The sequence below is a fragment of the Lepeophtheirus salmonis genome, chromosome 6 (assembly GCF_016086655.4).
Source record: "Lepeophtheirus salmonis chromosome 6, UVic_Lsal_1.4, whole genome shotgun sequence".
NCBI lineage: Eukaryota > Metazoa > Arthropoda > Copepoda > Siphonostomatoida > Caligidae > Lepeophtheirus > Lepeophtheirus salmonis.
The window spans coordinates 19,447,662-19,467,115 of NC_052136.2; the positions used below are offsets into that span (position 1 = coordinate 19,447,662).

The following is a 19,454-nucleotide window of genomic DNA, read 5'->3' on the forward strand; positions in this document are numbered from 1 at the left end:
TTGTTATAATACTTTGACTTACAAGACGGAGAGAAACGTTAGTGAGGCAGCTAGTAAAGTGAACCAATGGGATTTCAAGAAATGGATATCGAATGAGAAATAAATCACGTGACTTTAATTCTCATGTTGCTGTTGTCATTCTATTTTTTAATTATTAGATATTATTTTTTGACGTCTCTGATTAAACTTCATGCCTTTTGGACAGCTAGATCGAAAGTTATCACCCATATCTGATGTGTTTGTTTCTTTGCCGTTGATTAAGGCATAAAGAGGAGAATCCTGGATATGTACTCCCTCATTAATGGAGCTTATAAATATCTCACTGAGAAGGATGAGTATTATGTATTGATTCTGGGGCTAGACAACGCGGGGAAAACAACGTTTTTGGAGTCTGCTAAGGCCAAATTCTCTCTGGATCGCAAGAAGAAATCCGTCTTCAAAATAAATCCAGCTAAAATAACGACCACTGTGGGTCTCAACATTGGAAGAATTGAAGTGAACAGCGTTAGGTAACAAATTCCCTTCTCGATAAAATATAATTGTAATTACTGTTATAACATATTTTATTTACATTGCAGATTGAATTTTTGGGATTTAGGAGGTCAGAGTGAGCTTCAGTCCCTCTGGGACAAATACTACGCTGAATGCCATGCAATCATTTATACGATAGATTCCAATGATCGAGAGAGAATTTCTGAGTCCAAAGTTTCCTTTGATAGTATGATTTCTAATGAAAATTTGAAAGGAGTTCCATTACTGGTACTTGCAAATAAACAAGACCTTCCCGGTAGGTCAATAAAACTGAGCCTATATTAGAATATTTACTTAATTTTATGAATTTTTAAATAAATGTTCTTATTTGTATATGTGGCCCCTCAAAAAAAGCAAGTTAGAATAAGTTTGTTCAAAGTTGGGTGAAGTACAATTGTATTCTTCGACAAATTATCGTCAATTTATATCAATAACTTATTCTGTTTAGTACTTTGGAAGTGCCTCAAATCACACTTTAAGTAGCCAAAATTAATCATCACAATAAAGGAATGAGAAATTGATAAATTTTATTTGAAAGGCCATAATGGGGCCAATTTACGTCTTTTAATAAATAAAAAAAAAATATGACACTGGCCTCTCAGGTGATTTGAGTTTAAAAAAAGGGGATTTTTAAGCCCTTGTACCGTCTCTCATATGACGCCGAGTAAAAAATTGTATGCATTTTATATATTCTTTAGTATTTGATATATCAGTAAAATATTGTTAAATTGTTTTTTAATAATTTAAGGGGCCTTAGATATGCATTATTCTACAATTTTTTAATCATAGCCATCATATTTGCGAGTCAACATAAGGGTTAACAACTATTTAAACTATTATATCAAACGTAAATAATTTTACTTATGAACGTACGTTCTGATTATGTAAAATACAATACCATTTGTAAATATATGTATAGTTTGCCATTCTTTTAGGAGTTGAAGTTCATTTTTAGTTACGTGTCTAATTAAAAGTCGTGTTAATTATGATTGCAAAGGATTTTTATAAAATATTTTCTATTATTATAAGAAGCTGTTTAATAATAATGTTTTTACTTGACTTCAGCATTGTAGATGCCGGTCATTTTACAGGGGCGTCAGCAGGGGGTTGGCTGGAGGTACTGTAGCACTCCCTACAAAACTAAGGAGCATTTGCTTTTTACTAGAATTTTATGGTCAGTATGAAAAAATTTTACGCGAAAATTGGTAATTTTTTTTTTGAAAAATTTCCTTTATTAAAAAAAAAAGGACATTCGGGGAAATTATGCAGCAGAGCAAAAATGTTAATTTTTGTTTTTTTTTTCGAGAAAATTTAATATTTGAAATTTCAGTTTTGAATTTTTTTTAAATAACTCTGTATTTTTGATATTTTTTCAAAAAATTTAATATTTGAAATTTCCTTTTTCAATGTTTTTTCCAAAAAAATTAATTTTCTTTGAACAGTTATGGATTTTTAAATTTAATATTTGATTTTTTTTTTTAAATTTTCTCAGAACAGCTGTAGATTTTAAATGAATTTTTTCTAAATAGCTATGAATTTTAAATTTTTTTCAGAAAAAATCCAGAAACAAAGTCCCCCTAACCTGCAAAAAAAGAATTATATTTATATATAATCCTGCGGACCCCACGGTTTTAGGAGTATAGAACATAAATATTATAAAAATAAAAACCCCTTTTCCATTAAGATTAATGCAAATGGTCAACTACATTAATTGTATTTGGATTTAAAATGGGACTGATAAAAATAAAAAAGGATTTAAATCTGTTTTGGTCATCAAAAATCTAGCTTTATTATACATCCGATCTGATTATATGATAAAAATATTAAATTATATTATTATAATTTGATATTTATATATAAAAAATAAGCTATTTACTACATTTGCAAGGATTATTTATTTTTCTCTATTAGTTATCCTACTTTTGTCATCTCTAATCGATCCAAAACAAAATTAATTGTAAAAACCTAGTTATTTCATAGGAATTTTTACCATATACTAATACTTTTTTGTTCAAATATCAATAGTTTTATTCGATGAGAAGGGTACATCACTTCCATCCCATCACCTTAAACTTAACAGTGACGATCGGAATCCATAAGCTTTAAGAATAGACAATAGTATATTTGACTACTGAAAACAATGAAATTAATTTAAAAAATAAGCCGTGTCTTTGAGTCGGGCGCATTTTTAATCATCTGCATGTAGTCCAGATAGCTAGAGATATCTATGGTTCAAGTGTACCATATTTTTCGATCTCGCTTTCTCTTCGCGTTCTTTTTTTCATTACAAACTACTCAACTCTAGGGATAACTACTACCAAAGCAACTAGATTAACAAATTTCCCTTTAGATATATATTTTCTCTCTCAAAATCTTGTTAACGGATTAAATTATCTTAAAACCAACACTACATACATCCTTACTTCATATACAATAGTTTACTCAGACAATGTACATCTTTTGAGCCTATTTTTATATGTATTTGCTATCAACAACTTTATCAACCTAAAAAAATGCTAATGTATAAAGGAAACTATTTTATTTTTTTATTCTCCTTATAGATATCCCTGACTTCTCAGGGATATAAATCCTCTATTAAATCTACTCTTTTTTTTTTTTTTTTTTTTAATAGAGTATGTAGCACATGATTGAAATTTTTAAGAGTCAATTGTTTCGAATCGTTGCCTGTATTTGATATTATCTATTTGTAGAATAAAGCCTTAAAACAAAGATGTGAAACGTGCCTGTTAGTTTGAGTAGATTACGGATATATTTAGAATGCTCACAAATTTTTCATGGTCATAAATTGAATTAACTTCATCTTATCTAGTTTTGTGAATATTTTTTTATAAGAGAGCTGATCAAAAGTTACTGTTTAGGAGTCATATACACCCATACGACCTCTTATTTTTTGGAAGGGAACCAATACTATTAGAGTAAGGTTAGGCTACAATAAATTCGTGGGACAAATACTGCAGATTTATTAATAAACTCTTTCTAATGACGTCATTGGGTACATTTGTTTGACTAAATGTAATACATACAAAGTATAAAATGGAGTAATTCAAATTTATTTCTTCTATTGATTCCTCATTTATACACGCTATATTTAGGTTATTCTCCATCGTTATTTTCTTATATTTGGAGTCCAATGATGTCATCCATTATATCCGTTAGTGATAACTGAAAATCGTTGCTGACTAACCTTGTTATAATTACATTGAGAGGAACAATCCATGTCAGTCCATATGGGAAGATGAGTAGTATTAAGTGAAGAAGAGCCACGTAGTTTAAATACATATGCCCCTTATTCAATTTTCAGAGTTGACAGGCCTTTTAAAACAAAAATAAGTACAAAATGCTCCCCCCCAAAAAAATCGCTTGCATTATATTAGCTTGCCCGCTTCCCATATTTTCTCTTTCTATATCGAAATTGGAGACAGCAAGAGCAGATAGCTGAAATTCAACTACCCAAACCATTTTATCAATAAGCAAATTATATTATAAGTAAATATGAGATGTCTGTAAAGAAAAAAGAAAATTTAGAGATTTGAGAAGGAAAGTCAGTTGATGCGTGTGCTCTTTCTTCTTTTTTTCGTTAATTATTTAATCAGTCGTGTGTGTGTTAACATCTCCCTCTAAAAGAAGGATTCTTGCCTATCTTTGGTGTCAATTGATTTAAAAATGTATAATAGAATAAATATATAAGAACTTAGATATAATTACAATATTCTCCCCGTTTATAGTAGTAATTAATTCACCCCCCCCCCTAAAAAAATGATATAAGAGGCAGCTGATATTAACAATGGTCTTAATTCAGTAATACCGCCTTCTCCTCACACTCTTACAGAAATCCTATATCCAATTATATGGAATATATTATTGGAGTAGGAAGAGAGGGACTTTTTCGAGATACTCGGAAATTAGCACTTTCGAGGATTATGAAAATAAATGTCTCATAAAGTGGAAGAAGAGGTAATTCTTATTCAATCAATCTATGTTCAGAACACTGATAAGGGGAAAATAAGTTGAAAATCGATAGCCTATGACAAAATACATTTTAAATTTTTATGTTAATGATGTAACACCTTTTTAGAAGCGTTGAATATTACTCCATAAATAACTATGTAGCCTCCATGAATTCACATTTTTCATTGTATTAGCAAGGTAAATTCTGTTAGCTATGCAAATTTCATTATAATAAAAAAATGTAATCTTGCTAAGTAAAAAAATATACCAAGTAGCTAAGAAATGTACTTAAGCTGACAAGTTTTGCAGCTTTCGGTTTAATAAGATTCGACATAATGTAACAATTACTTTTTATATAAATTTGAGCCGATATATGATTTTTTAGGAGGCTGATACTCAGACCAGGGTCATTTTTTCAACAAACAATTCCTGAAACAAAGATAAAATGCAAAGTATTTAATGGGATGTGACTAGGATTGTTCTTAGGGGATTGACTAGGTCGGATTTTTTTTTTCAAGAGAAATTATTTCTTCTTGTTTTACTAAAAAAATGGACACTTTTTGTTTTAATAAAAAATTAGACTTTTTGTTTAAATTAAAAGTTCATACTTTGTTGTTTTTACTTTTTTACAAATCTAGTCACCGAGGCCGTGACTTCTGCCTTAACAATGTTTGGTAGTTTTTGGCAGCCTTGCATATGATTTTTACCGATTTGAAGGACCAACATAATCAAAATAATATGTGCTCTACCCAATGGGACGTGAGTAAACTAGAAATGGTATATTATGCCTAAGGTGGTGTGTTGGGCGGAGCTTATTTTTTTAATTTGAGAAATGATGAGCTTTGAGAGTTTTAAATTTTTTCTTTTAGGCTAAAGACATCGTATATAAATTTTGAACGGGTTTGAAAAATATTTAGAGGTAGCTCAATGGCTCTAAAGTTTTGAAATTATATGATTTTTGTCAAAAAAAGTGTTTTGACCTGAATATCAAATAAGCCCTTCGTGATACAACAAACCTTATAAATCAAGAAATTTAGTTTAATCAATTTGCAATTGAAAATATTCAATTATTTTTTTACTAGCGGTTCGTACTAGTTGGGCAAAAATTGCAAAGACTGCCATAAATTGCATTTTTTTGACAATATGTCCATCTGTCTGATCGTAAAATAAATGATATCTATATTTACAATTTATGTGTCCCAAATTATTAGAAATGGTGAATTTATTACTTGAAGTAGATAGAACAGGTTATGTTAGGATAAATTTTACCTTTTTTATACCTTTTTACTGACCTTTTTTTTTAATAAAGATACTTTATAAGCTAAATCCATTTAATAAATCGTAGTTGAGGTATTAAGAAATACTCATTGTGAAGACATTGATCTTTTTCTGGCCTTTAAGTGATACAAAAAATCTTCATATTCAAATTTTGAACAATAAATAAAGTAATTGAACCTTATTTTATTTTAGACTGAGATAACATTTCTGAGAATTGCTTTTTAGTTCAAATTTTTGATGACGTTTGTCGATCCATTATTCGTAACAACGATTGTTTTAATGCATTTGTAGAGCTAATCTTGAAATGCTTAACCAGCTCTATCTACTTCAAGTAATAAATTCACCATTGCTACTAATTTGGGACTCATAAATTGTAAATATGGATATCATTTCTTTTACGATCAGATAGATGGACATATAGCAAAAAAACCAAGTTATGGCAGTCTTTGCACTCAGAGCTCAACATTTCTCAAATTGAAAAAATAAGCTCCACATATGTGGTGTGGTAGTATTTAGTTTGGGGGTGCAACATAAATAAATTAAAATCGTATTCATTATTAATTTATATAACTTGCGCCCATAAAACGACTTAGAAATTTGAATTTAGAAAAATTAAATTTATTAATGTATTAAGTTACTAAAGCAAAGTTTGTTTGATAAGAAGGATCATTTTTACAGAGAGTGTGTGTAGTTATAGCTCAGCAAAGAAACGGGGAATGCATATGCATTAATTATAAAGTACAGTGAATATAACTTTAGATGAGCTTTAGAAAACAAGTGTGTGTAGCTATTGATCAGCTCGTCATATTAAAAAAGAAAAAAAAAAGGGAGGGGGTACATATATTAACAGGATGAGGACTCAAAAATTAGAAAATATTGAAAGCCCTTTTCACTTCTCCATATTATTATTTTATGCAATTTTTATGGCAAACTTTTGAGGCAAATTTTCTACAATTTTCTACAATTTTTATTTGATATTTCCCCCTCCATTTTGTATGATGGTTTCAATATGGAGACGAACAGAAGCACAGTTGCCTTTATGAAGTCTGAGGACAAGTTGTGATCACATCCTTCAGGGCATCGACATTGGCTGAGAAGTTTTGACCGTCTTGCCCTCCAAAACACACCAAACAGCGAAGTCCTGGGGGTTCACGTCAGTTGAGGATGAAAACAAGAAGTCTGCCGTCCAGAAGGCAGCCATGTTCTCTTTGCAGAAATGCTGCACCTTCTTGGGTAAACACATAGTTTTTCCGGGTAACATGCTCTTCAACCATGGGAAGACATGGCACCTGAGGACCTTGTAGTAGACGTCCATGTTGCCCTTCTTGTTGGTGTTTAAGGACTAGGGAGGCATCTTGCTGTCATCGTACGCCACGGCGCCAAGGCCCATTCAAGATCCCATTGAGATCCATGAGAGGTATGAAATTCCAGTTCTGGATATGAAACTTTGAGTGCCTCCTCGAATCCTCTCAGTGCTTTGGCTCACCATATCCAACCACCTCTTCTACTGATAGATCCTGGCTCATTACGAAGAGGAAATCACTTAATTTCCCTAATCTGATGTTATGCTTGTTCGTCCCACTATGAGCCTTTTCCAATATGAATAATCCATCATCTCTATTGATAATTTACTATTAAGTGAATAGCACTTCTTCCATTCGAATTACTGTCGTGTTTGTTTATTTTTCTTTAATCATATAATTATTAATATTACTTATTTTGTCTTTGGTTCGAACACATTAGTCATTCATTAAATTACATTTGTGGGATTATTATTTACATTAAATAAAAGAAGGCGAGTCTTCCGCCGGGTGAGCTTTATCCTATACGAATTTTCCTAATGCAAGTAATCCCAGTACAAACTTTCCCTATTCAAATTTTCCGTAGGCGAACTTTCCTAGATCGAAATATTATTATAACTAAAGGAATTTTAATTTTTTTACCGCAAGATGGCCATTGTTTTGTAAACAACGCCCATGCCCCATTGGCATAATATATAAAAAAACAACTCATGATAAGTGTATTTTTTTGTAAGTATTGGAACAACTTTCTACTCATAAATCCTTGTTCAAAAATATACATAAAATATCTCAAAACAATTCATTTGGTCTCTCTAATTACCTTTTTTTATGATGGGAAAAATACTATTGACTAATTAAAAAAAGAAAGAAAAAAGAGTAGACTTTGTGGTTGTGAATAAGTTTTTCTTAACTTTAAATTTTTTTTTTACATAGAAGGAAGGTTGCAAGTGTATTTGAGTGCTTGAGATTAAAAGTATATATATATATATATTTTTTGTTATCTTTCTTGTATTTGCTATTTTTCTCTCCCTCTTTCTTTTTACAAAAAAAAATTTAAAAAAAAACTTTATGCAATGCGTTTGTAGCGAAATAGTTTTTTTGTCCTTCCACATGGATACTGCAATTGACAACCTTTCTCAAGCATTTTCTTCTTCCAATTACAAGAAAGTGATCATCTATTCCATTTTTTATTGAAGGCTGAACTCCATCCTTGAAATGCATATACTTGTAGAAATAAATATCTTCTTTCATTATGTAAACTAGTAAATAAATTAAGGCAGGGGTTTTTACCTTTTGCAACTGAACGCACATCTTTCCCAAAAATTGATTAAAATACCTAACATGTTTATAAAAAAAATAATGAACTGGGCTGTATTTATGTGTCATGCCGCTGTCAGCTGTAATTATCAAAATACATATTCTGTTTACCTTCAGGGAGACACTTGGGCTCGCTTCCGGAAAAATAATGAGAGCATGCTGTGATGAAGTGGGTGAGTAGCATACAAAGTTGCTTCCAGTTTGTTCCTTGCCTTTGATTTTGTGAGAGTCAAAATAGGAAACCTGGCTCATATAAATAGGTGTTGGGTGAAAGGATCTTAAATGATTGTCCGCTTTGAAAGAGAGGAATATTGACTAAGAACATGTATCCATAATGAAGCAAGGTGTACTTTTGTAAGCCGATGCTATAGGATGTTTTCTGCTGTTAGTTCTTTCATTTTCTAAAACAGTTGAGAGAACTATGGCATCTGAATAAGAATCCACAAAGTAAGGGTCCAAAATCCAAATATTTCCATCTTTTGCATCTTCTGCGATGTAGTCTGTAAAATTTCCTTACAACTAAGTCAAATGATGGGCTATGATACTGGATATGTTAACATGAGGAGTGGCTTTCAAAGTTTCACTTAGGAGTGAATACACGTCAAATTGCCCATCCAGATTTTACCTGTTCACTTTGCTAAATAATTTTCCCAAAATAATCTAGTACCACTGCTTCACCACAAAATTGATGGTGCACTAGTGCACACTGGTTGAGAATACCTACATTAAGGCGAAGCTAAGCTATAAACCAGTGACGAAACGAATACCACGGTATCCATATTATACTCGACTACTTTTTGTCTGTTAGGGGCGTCCAGTATAGTTGAGTATTACTCTATATAACTAACTATGCAACATTAATAAATTCACACATTTAACTGAATTAACACGGTGAATTCTGTAAAGGAAATAAAAAATTGCATCCGTCATGAGTATAAACGATAAAAAAGTAATGAGACATGGACAGTCACGTTCACACTTTTTCCGTTCATCCGTTCATTTCTAAAAAAAAATTTCGTTGAGGCACTCATTTTTTAAGTTCTTTCCGTTCATTCGTTCAACTTTTTATAAAGCAAAATAGTAGTAATTTATTTGTCTACAAAAAAGAACAAAAAAAAAAACACGGTTTCCTCCTAAGATGTCAGTTTTAAGAAGGTATACTTAATTTTTAATGTAGATCCGGGCCTATTATAATAGTTTCAGTATATATATATCCATAATTTTTTTATTAGATGGCTTTAGCAATGTGCATTTAGGTGTTGTTTAACTGCAATAGAATATGAATACCCTTCGTAGATTATTATTGTTATTTATTTTTGTCGTATAATAACTTATAATTTTTTAGAGCATAATTATAATTCAGATGCTATGAACTATCTTTTATTTAATAGTTTATATTTCTGGTTTATTATAAAGAAAAATACATAACCCTGTCTCAAAAATTTTAAACTAATAAGAATTAGAGATAAGAAGAAAACATTCTTGATTGATATACATGATGCCTCTTTCATTATAAGTTATAGTCTTTAGGTGTGACTAGCTTTATTTAAAATTGCTGTAATCTTCAACTTGAGGTCGGAAACTTTTCAAACCATCCTCATAATACAACTAGAGGGTCCATTTTTTTTATGCATGATAAGTCTTAAGTCCTTTTATTTATCGGACCGATCCCATTTTGATATTCTAATACACAGTACATGGTTCACCCTTTACCTTAATCATTCATAATGAAAAATGGTCTTTTATTCCTACAAGATTTGATTGTAACGAGGGGCGACAACAACAATCCTGACGTCACGTGAAAAATACTCTATAAACGCTCACCAAAATGAAGGGAAATGTAGGTAACCCAGATAATATGTAACACTTCGAAATGTTTTTCCTTTTTTTCCCTCTCCTTTCCCCCCTCTTCTCTTTCTCTCTCCTATCCTCCCTCTCAGGTGACTGAGTGGGAAAGACAAGGGAGTATAATTAATTAATTGAAATCGGATAATTAATAAGGAAAGTTAAACTTGTTTTCCCCAAAGAGTGTATGTGTTAGAGAATGAAAGGGGGGAAGGGATAAAGTGTACATAAAATACAGTATAATCATACCCATTATATAACCCAAAGCTGGCTCAGTAGTGTTTGTCTCGAGTCATAGGACTGATTTCCTAATCAGTCTTCCTAGCTCCCCCGTCAGTCTTTTTTTTTTGTCTGTCCCATCTTTTTTACGATTCAACGGTCCTAAGGAACGATTATTCTGCCCTTCAGTCCTATCTATCCTTTTATTTTCTTCACTTCTAGCTAGAATTGAAGAATATATAAACGAAGAAAATAATGAACGATGGGGTGAACGTATGATACTAACTAATGGACGTACAGGGCGCAACTTCAATTACACAACCAACACGATTCTTTTTTATAATAGATTTTTTCTTAAACTAACCATATGATTTTATAAAAAACAATTTTAAATAAAAGCTGAATCCCTTTTTTCAATTATTACTCAATATTCTCTCTTTAATTACGACCTCAATTTGACCTTGAGAACGGGAGCACGTCTTGATGACAGTCTTATCCACCCGGATCTCGGACATCAACTCAGGTTTTGTGCTGCAAGCATATATACCGAGGGGTTCATTAAAATCTGAGCATTTTGATTTTTTACTTCAAAAAGATATAATTTCTTTATTAACAATAGAATTTTAAGAAAAAATACTATAAATAGATGTATGTCTGAGCTCTCTTAAGCATTAATGTAGCTGCCTTAGTGGCAATGATGGTTCCAAACGGATGCAGAAGGCATGGAACCCGCTGCAGATGCAGTCCTCTGTCATGACGTCCCTGTTGGGACCGACAGTGGCTTTGAGGGCATCGGTGTTTGGATAAGGGACACTGCAGGCCCTCCCCTCGACAAGCACCCAAAAGGTGTAGTCGAGATTTTTGGCCTTTTAGACAGAGCTTTTCTTCCTCTCTGACGTTTCCGAATAGCGTACGACATACAGTTGAGCCTAAAAGTATTATTACCCTTTCAATATTTGCCATATTTATATCGGAAATCTTTAACAATTGTTTTTAATTTTCTTTTTAGTAATTTTTTTGGTAATAATTACTATTCATTATATAAAAATATCAACTTCCCATGATAAATATTTTTCATGACTTGAAAACTGTTATTGCTTGTTTCAAAAGTATTCATACACCTCCAAAAAAGTAAAAATACAAACACATTTTCTGTTTTTTTTTTAAACATGTAGAAGTTTGGAATGATAAAGAGACTTCTATAAAGTACTCGAGAGATCAATAATTTCCTTGAACTATCTTCTGCATATCTCATCTTCAATTACTTTTATGGAAATTTTTAGTGGAAAAAAATCGTTTTTCCGTGCATTTTTCAACTACTTTTTCCTTTAATTTTTTTTTATTTTCTTAACAAATAATTTTTTTATCCTTTCAATGTTTCGTAGGACATTTTATATAAAAAAACGGATTTGCATTGATGATTTTTACAGGCCTACGTGAATGAATATAAATGTATGTATATTTTACATATACTGAAGGTAAAGTTTAAGTCGATATTACGCATTTATTTCTATTTTTTCTCTCGATCCCCCCACCCCCTTCCCTAGGAAAACCATTATCCAAAATGGTCTTTTTCCATTTTGGTATACATTGTTACATATTATATCGATCTTTTATAAGGATCAATATTAATTATTCTGAGTAAAAACATACGGACTTAACGATTTTGTGGCAATTTGTGGAATACAAACTAGTGATAGGACGACGATTAATTGGAATGATAAATTGCAGAATTGGGTGTTCTTTCTAGAATCTGGATCGGTATCCGCAAAATAATGTATAATTTGCGATTCCCATTCTTATTTATTACTGTTGTTCAACTACCTATTTATTACTTTCCTAAGTTATAAAAAAAATGCCCCCCCCAAATTAAGGAATTTTTGTTTTTTTCTAGAAAATGTAATATTTCCAATTTATTGTTAAAGAATTTAATTTTCGGTGAATGACTATGTATTTTTGAAATTTTTCTCGAAAAAATTTAATATTTGAATATATTTTTTTCAAGAAATTTTGTATTAGAAATTTAATTTTTGAAACTTTTTTCCATTTTTTTTCTGTGAATAGCTGTGGATTTTTGAATTTTTTTGAGAAATATATACAAGTGTACAATGTATTTTGTTGTCAGTTGTTGATGTTTCTACTTTTTTTTTATAATCAATTTTCTATAAGTTTCTATGGGTTAAGTTATAGTTGTGGGTAGAGGTGGATTCGGCCTAGGCCCAAGCCCGAAAGCACTTTGTCCGAACCTTATTTTTTTAACCCCGAAAAGCCCGTAGCCCAAACCTTCCAGCCTGACATTTATATATAATATCTATATAAATCAAATAATTCATTTACCACTAATAGATTACGTCATTTTCGATTTAACCCAAAAATGAAGAAATTTCTCTTTTGTACTTGAATATTCTTTCGTTTGGAAGAAAAAATTGAAAGATAAATGAGTAGTAAAAAAGTTTTTCAAGGATTTCTTTTCTAAGAAAAAAAGGTAATTCCACCAAATTATGTAGCGGAGCAAGAAAATTTAACTTTAAAAAAAGCAAGCCCCCTCTCCCTAATTATAATCATGCGGAAGCTCCTGTTGTGTCATATTTTACATAATCAATGAGTAATTACATTCTCAGGTTTTAAATATATTTCGCTCCCATGAGTATATATGAGAAACCCGACACCTCGTAGCCCAACCTAGTCCTATCCACCTCTAGTGGTGGGTATTAAAATTAGGAGATGTTTAAAAATTACAACCCTAATGTATGACTGAATCTCTTCACCCTTCTTCTTCTACTTTTATGTTCTTTCTTTCTACGACCTCTGACTACATGTACTAGTTCGAGAAACATGTTAAAAAAGTTTAATTAAACTTAATAATATCCTTATCATCAACTTTCTGGTCATTTTCATGTAATGAACAAAATAAAAATGGTGATGATGGTTATATTAAAATTATTCCATGCGTATAAAGTACTGTACGTATATACAGTATTATGGTGATGAGGAAGACGATGTAATCGTGACATCAAAAAATGAATTTGATGTATCCACCAACGCCAACTAAAGATGCTGTTCTGGATGAAGCAGCTTTAAATGTCAATAATAACAAGTTGTTTATATAATTATTTCATATCTTATTTTTAAACATTTACCCCTCAGTAGGTATGCGCATGCTTTCTTGAAGGTGGAACATTAATTCTTGACGTAGTTGTCCTCCTTGGTGATGTACACCTTGGAGAAATCAGCCTTAAGATAATGAATAGTGTTGTGGACAGGCTTGGTCTCCCCGGTTTGCAAGATCGAGAAATCCAAGGAGTTCAGGTTTGACGATGATCCTATGACCAGACCCCCCAAATAAGAGTTGGCACTCAAGATATTTTTGAATGACCATGATGGTGTGAGCTGGAGCACCATCTTGGGTCAAGATGTACCCATTAGTCCTGTAAGTGGCTTCAAGAACCGGTATAACATTCCTCATGATGGCATTCTTGTATATAATGGTGTACATGGTCCCCTCGAACAAGATGGGTGGTAACACTTTACCATCTGAGCCCAGATAGCACAGGGGGGTCATCATCCTTGACAGAGGGGCTAATGTACCCTTCATTGCCTCTATTCAAGTGTTTGCCTATACAGGGGTCATCAATTTTTTTTAAACTGTTGGCCTGATATCCGAAAAAAATGACGAGCGCAGGCCGCTTAATCATTTTTATTTGTAACTTGTAACAGTGACCTACGCATTTTCAGAAAACTTTCTCGGGAAGAAGTTTCTTTGAGTTTCTAAACCACATTTCATGAACTCATTATTCTCGGTGTGTAACTTTCCAGCAAACTTTTAACTGTTGATGGATGTTTTGCTTCATAGTGAGGCTGAAGATTGTACTCTTTCAAAACTGTAATACTTTTGCTAGCTTTCTGTTGTCTACTCGGTTTCCACTTTTCTTTTTTTATTAGCCATAATGACGGGCGAAGAAAACGATATCTAAGAATGAAAGAACGGGAAAGATACGTAATTGTGTGATACCCAAATGGAGATGGTGGAAATGAATGTGGCTCCCGCTAGTGTTAGATGTGCATTGAATATATATTTTTGAAATGCATGAAACAGAACCAAAGTACTCTATAGTTAATTATAATATAAGATGGTTAAAATACACTACAACAATAATACATTTAAGGCACATAGAATTCAAAATCTTTAAGTTGTTTAAATAACATTTTCAAATTTAAATTTGATCACAAAGCTTCGAATTGCATACGTTTTATTAAGCAAATGGAATTATTGTTGGTGGGCCGGATCTGAAATAACGGAGTTCATTTTACTTCACCTTTATAAGGAATTACTCAATCAAAATGTAGAAATGAGATTTATCCAATATTTCTCGAGTTCTCTTTAACTAGTAGTATAATTATAAAATGAAGGGAGCAATGAGAAGAAAATGTAAAAAATATATCAAATAAATTTACAAGAATATAATATTTGTTTACAGACATTCAAATTGCTGTGAAAGAAAAAGGGATTTGGCATATATACATAGAAGACAGATGAGAGCAAATAATTCATCGAAGAATAGGGCCTAATGATGCCATAAATTAAAAGTGAATAATTAAAATATTAAAAAAAGTAACTATTATGAATAGTCATAAAATATTCCTTGCATTTACAACGTGGCATAGTAGTAGTATCAATGACACTAAAATATATTGATTTATAACTGTATATGTACGAACACGCAAAAATACTGGAATCAACAATTAAAACTATCAAAATGACTCTTTGAACCAGACATGGTAATATGATTAACGGTCTTTCTTCATCCGTTGCCTTTTCCCTTCCATTCTCGTTGCGTGTCCACAAGCTTACAATTTATATCTAAAAAAGTGGGAAATCCTTATGGAGAATCTTCATTCCCGTGAATTCTATGATACCCAAAAAGGGAAGAAAGAGATTACTTTATGCCGATTTTTTACTTCATGTTTCTCCTATACGAATTATTTAATATAATAAAAATTGTTATCTAAGAAAATGTTGACAATAAGGAAGGGTGAAAATCCATGGGCATGTTAAAAAAAATCAACCGAAAATCAACATGGTAACCCTGACAATTTGAAGAATGTTTAGGAGGAGGGAAAGAATAATGCTCATGACGTTTCATTAGATCAGCTACAATCAGCTGTGATAAGGAAGGAAGGAAGGAGAAAAGGATATTAACAAAGACATTTGCTAGAATTACATCGATGTCAATCCCTAATTCTACTTTGAGTCCAACAAGGACTTACAATTATAACTCCACAAAAAATCTTCAGTGTTACGCTCTTTTATGGACAAAAATCCATGTTTAATCAGGTTTGGAATCTATTTCGGAAAGGATGTTTGCTACTCAGAAATTATATAATAATGAAAAAAAAAAACTCTTCAGATACCAATTCCCCCCCACCTCAACAAAAACAACAAAATACAACGGACCAGCTGAAAAATACACGAGTTTTCGTTACTGCTGTAATTTTATTTTTCTGATATTTGGATTTGAGAAGCCTACTTTTTGGAGTACCAGGCATTAATCGGAGTTTTATTTCTTTATTTTTAAATATCATCTTTTTTGTTAATGTATTTTTCTGGATGAAGTAGTTAAGGAGTTCTAAGATAGGGTACATTGCATAAGTTTGCTCTCACGTCATAGTTTATCTGTGTATCTCAAAATTAGAGACATCGACAGGGGATAGCTCAAATTCAATTATCCCAAGCTTTTAATAATAAGAGATATCTTCGCAAAGCAAATAATGGTTTATTGGATTAGAAGGAGAGGATCTTGAATTTTTCGAGATATTCGGACATTTAGCACTGTTGAGGATCATGAAAGTTAAAAGAAAGTCTCATTATGTGAAGGAGGTTGTGAGTTTGTATTTTTAAAGTATTCCAGGGGACGGATCTTGTAGTTGATCCATGGACTGAGGCCGGAGGATATCACATCTTATTAAGTGAAGCACTGATTCTTTTTCTTGTATCTACAAAAACCCATTTGAGTATAATACCATATTGAACGTAATAAGTATCATGGGGAGGGACTTCAACCTCATCAGATACATTAACCCCTGAAACAGAAAATTACTATAAACATACATAAATAGAACTATACAGTACAAAGGATTGTCTAATCTTACGTAGAAACATATTCAAGTAATGGAGATGGATTGAGACGAGATACTTCTCCAATTAAATATTCTTCGCATTGCAAAGTTTATTTTTTAAAATGTTGTGATAATTGAATTTCAACTATCCGCTGTCGCTGTCTCCAATTTTGAGATAGAAAGCGAAAGTAATTCATTCGGACAAACTTATAGAACGTACCCATAAGATATTCAGTGCACATTCCACAATGAGTTCTCCCCAGACAAATAAACAAACATATATACAGAGAAACTTTGCTTTATTAGTATAAATACCTTTATTTTGTTTTTAGAATGTATGGGCGTTCGAGAGGTCAAACCCATTTTTCATGAGAACGATGAGTCCATAGGATCTCGAGAAACCATGGTGCTACCTACGTCAGGTCTTACAGGAGATGGTATTTCTGAAGGGATTGAATGGTTGGTTCAATGTATTGAACGAAACTCGGTGGATCGACCGCCTGATGGAAAAAGAGACTAAAGAGATCAATAGTCGAAAATTGTTTTTTGTTTGTTTTTAATGAAAAGAAAACGTTCTTTATTCCATTTTTTAAGCGTGATATTTTTTTTTCTTAAATTTATAAATAATTATTTCTAAAATTCCTGTTATTTTTTAATTATTAATATTATAATCTATGAATTGTTCCCTCATGTTCTAAATATTATGCCTTTTTTTTTTATTCGTTTTTTTTTTACTTTAAATGTTTTATATTCAATAATAGTTGTTTTCTTAGAAATAACAATGTCTTATAAGATAATACACAAAGATTTTTTAAATTAAAAAAAATATAAATTTTTTGTTACCTAAATTTTATCTACAATAAACGTAACAATTAATCACGGAAATAATTGGATAATTTTTGATATTTTGATATTTTTGATTTGTGGGCTATCAACACAAAAGCAAGCTAGAATGATTTTATCAGAATTGATTGTGGATTACATTTGTATTTTTTGATGAATTATCGTTAATTTCAATCAACAAATGATTCTGATAAATCCTTTGGGTGTGTTGCAAATTGCACTTAAATTAGCCAAAAATCTTAGTCAAAATAAAAGAATGATAAATTAACAGATTTTATTTGAAAGGCCGTATCGGGGGGCAATATAAGTCTCTTAAATCAAATTGATAGCAAATATAGTTATAAATTATTATTAGCATCTAGTATTTATTTATCTAAAAAAAAAGTTAATTATAACTTTTTTTAAATGTTACTTTACTCTTATTAACTTGTATGTTAAAAACATAAGGTATTGAGTTTCTGGAAAGTTGTTTTTGATGCAAGTAACGAATAAAAGTCGGGAATACTTGAGCTCAAAGTTTATGCTCAAGAAATATCATTAATAAAATCCCAATTTTCAGGCAGCTGTCGATGGTAGTGTACAGCGTGCGCATTTGTTTAACAACGTACTTTGAGCGATTGACACAGATGCGCATGTTTAGGTAGGAACTTGGTTGCTATTTCGGCGGCTAACCAGAAGTGTTGGAGTCAGTTTAAAAAAAATGGCATCGATCAACACAGTATTTAGTGCACAATTGAGGGAAAGGGAGTGTGCCCTCATTACAAACCGCGCCAAATGATACAATGTTGAGATGGCAAGCTTCTTAAACCTGAAAAAGTCCTTTTTCTGGAGAGTCTGGAAATGAACAAGACTTTGCTCCTTCCCACACTATAAAGAAAACGTTGACTTGATTTTTTTATGACTTTATTTATTCAGAGAAGTTGCATATAAAAAAATATATAAATAAACATTTTAGTTTAAAATTAATTCCCTAAACTAAAGTCAAACATCTTGAAAAATTGCTGTATTTAATCTTAGTAATCAATCCATTTTCAACAAAACGTTCTTTCTATAAAATTTGACAATAAATAAACATACAAAACTAAGCCTCAAAATAGCTAAAAATTCATTAAAAAAGGAGCAGTAGTTACATAGTATTTAAATAAAAGGATAAAACAATCATTATTCTGAAGATCCCGATTAGTTTTTAAGTTTCTTATAATTGTGTATTAAACGGAACAAGAATTTTAAGTTTTTATCTGACAATGGTAGTATTGTAATATGTCACCAGGATATTTCCATGAAGACTGATACGCCCTCGGAATCGTTACGGAGAAGGCACAATATTGGGCTGCGGCCGCGATCGGAATTGCTCTGATTTCTTCGGCTCTGATAAAATCCATTACTGCCAACTTATCTGCAATCATGATTTTACAGCTTGATAAGGAAAACTCTATTGATGTTGTTTTTGTAGGATCACTTTTGATTATTATGGAGAGACCAAATAAAATTAAAGGCGTTATAAATTTTTCTATAATTCCAGCTATGTTATGTGAGATGAAATTTCTCAAAATCTGAAGTGCCAGGCAAATTGCAAGTGGATGCATAACTGTGTTGAACATATTGCCGCAGTCCTTAGAGGGAGTATTTAAAAATAAACAACCGGAGGATATTTGAAGTGCTTAAATAAATCGCTTTCCATCCCTGATTTTATATATGGACCTCTTGATCCTCTTCTTCTATGTTTTAGATAAGTTCAAACAATTTAATTATACATGGCAGAATTTATCCAACTGTTCTTCAGAGTCGGACGGAAAATTCATTCTTAAGTGCCAAGGAATTAAAGTCAGATGGATGATTGTAGCTCTTTTCAGTAGGTAGAAAAATTTTCCACTATTGAAGAAAGAATTATGGTGAAGATCATGAACCGTGATTATATTCTTAGATAACGCTGTACATTCCAACTTTTTTGGCTCTATGAGGTTTTTAAAGAAATTTTTTTATTACTATTCTGGCGCACAATGTCGATAGTAGAAGAGGATAAAAAGACTGGCG

The 19,454-nt window shown here is 31.6% G+C and overlaps 1 protein-coding gene and 1 long non-coding RNA gene across 2 annotated transcripts; both read left to right on the forward strand.

Annotated features, from left to right (window-relative positions):
- The first annotated feature begins 125 nt into the window (after positions 1–125).
- Arfrp1 (ADP-ribosylation factor related protein 1) lies at positions 126–17,774 on the forward strand. The gene is made up of 3 exons (XM_040714835.2): positions 126–509; positions 579–787; positions 16,910–17,774. Exons 1-3 carry the CDS (start codon positions 286–288, stop codon positions 17,095–17,097), a joined length of 621 nt encoding a protein of 206 aa, XP_040570769.1. The 5' UTR covers positions 126–285; the 3' UTR covers positions 17,098–17,774.
- On the forward strand, positions 794–15,314 carry LOC139905726 (uncharacterized). The gene is made up of 2 exons (XR_011780748.1): positions 794–13,557; positions 13,608–15,314. It is a non-coding gene; the product is annotated as an uncharacterized lncRNA (long non-coding RNA).
- Positions 17,775–19,454: the final 1,680 nt, after the last annotated feature.

Excerpts from the sequence above, each read along its gene's own strand:
- Arfrp1 (XM_040714835.2), top strand. The coding sequence starts at position 286 with ATGTACTCCCTCATTAATGGAGCTTATAAATATCTCACTGAGAAGGAT. Across the intron at positions 510-578 it reads ATTGAAGTGAACAGCGTTAG|ATTGAATTTTTGGGATTTAG; the intron begins GTAACAAATTCC and ends TTTACATTGCAG. Across the intron at positions 788-16,909 it reads AAATAAACAAGACCTTCCCG|AATGTATGGGCGTTCGAGAG; the intron begins GTAGGTCAATAA and ends TTTTGTTTTTAG.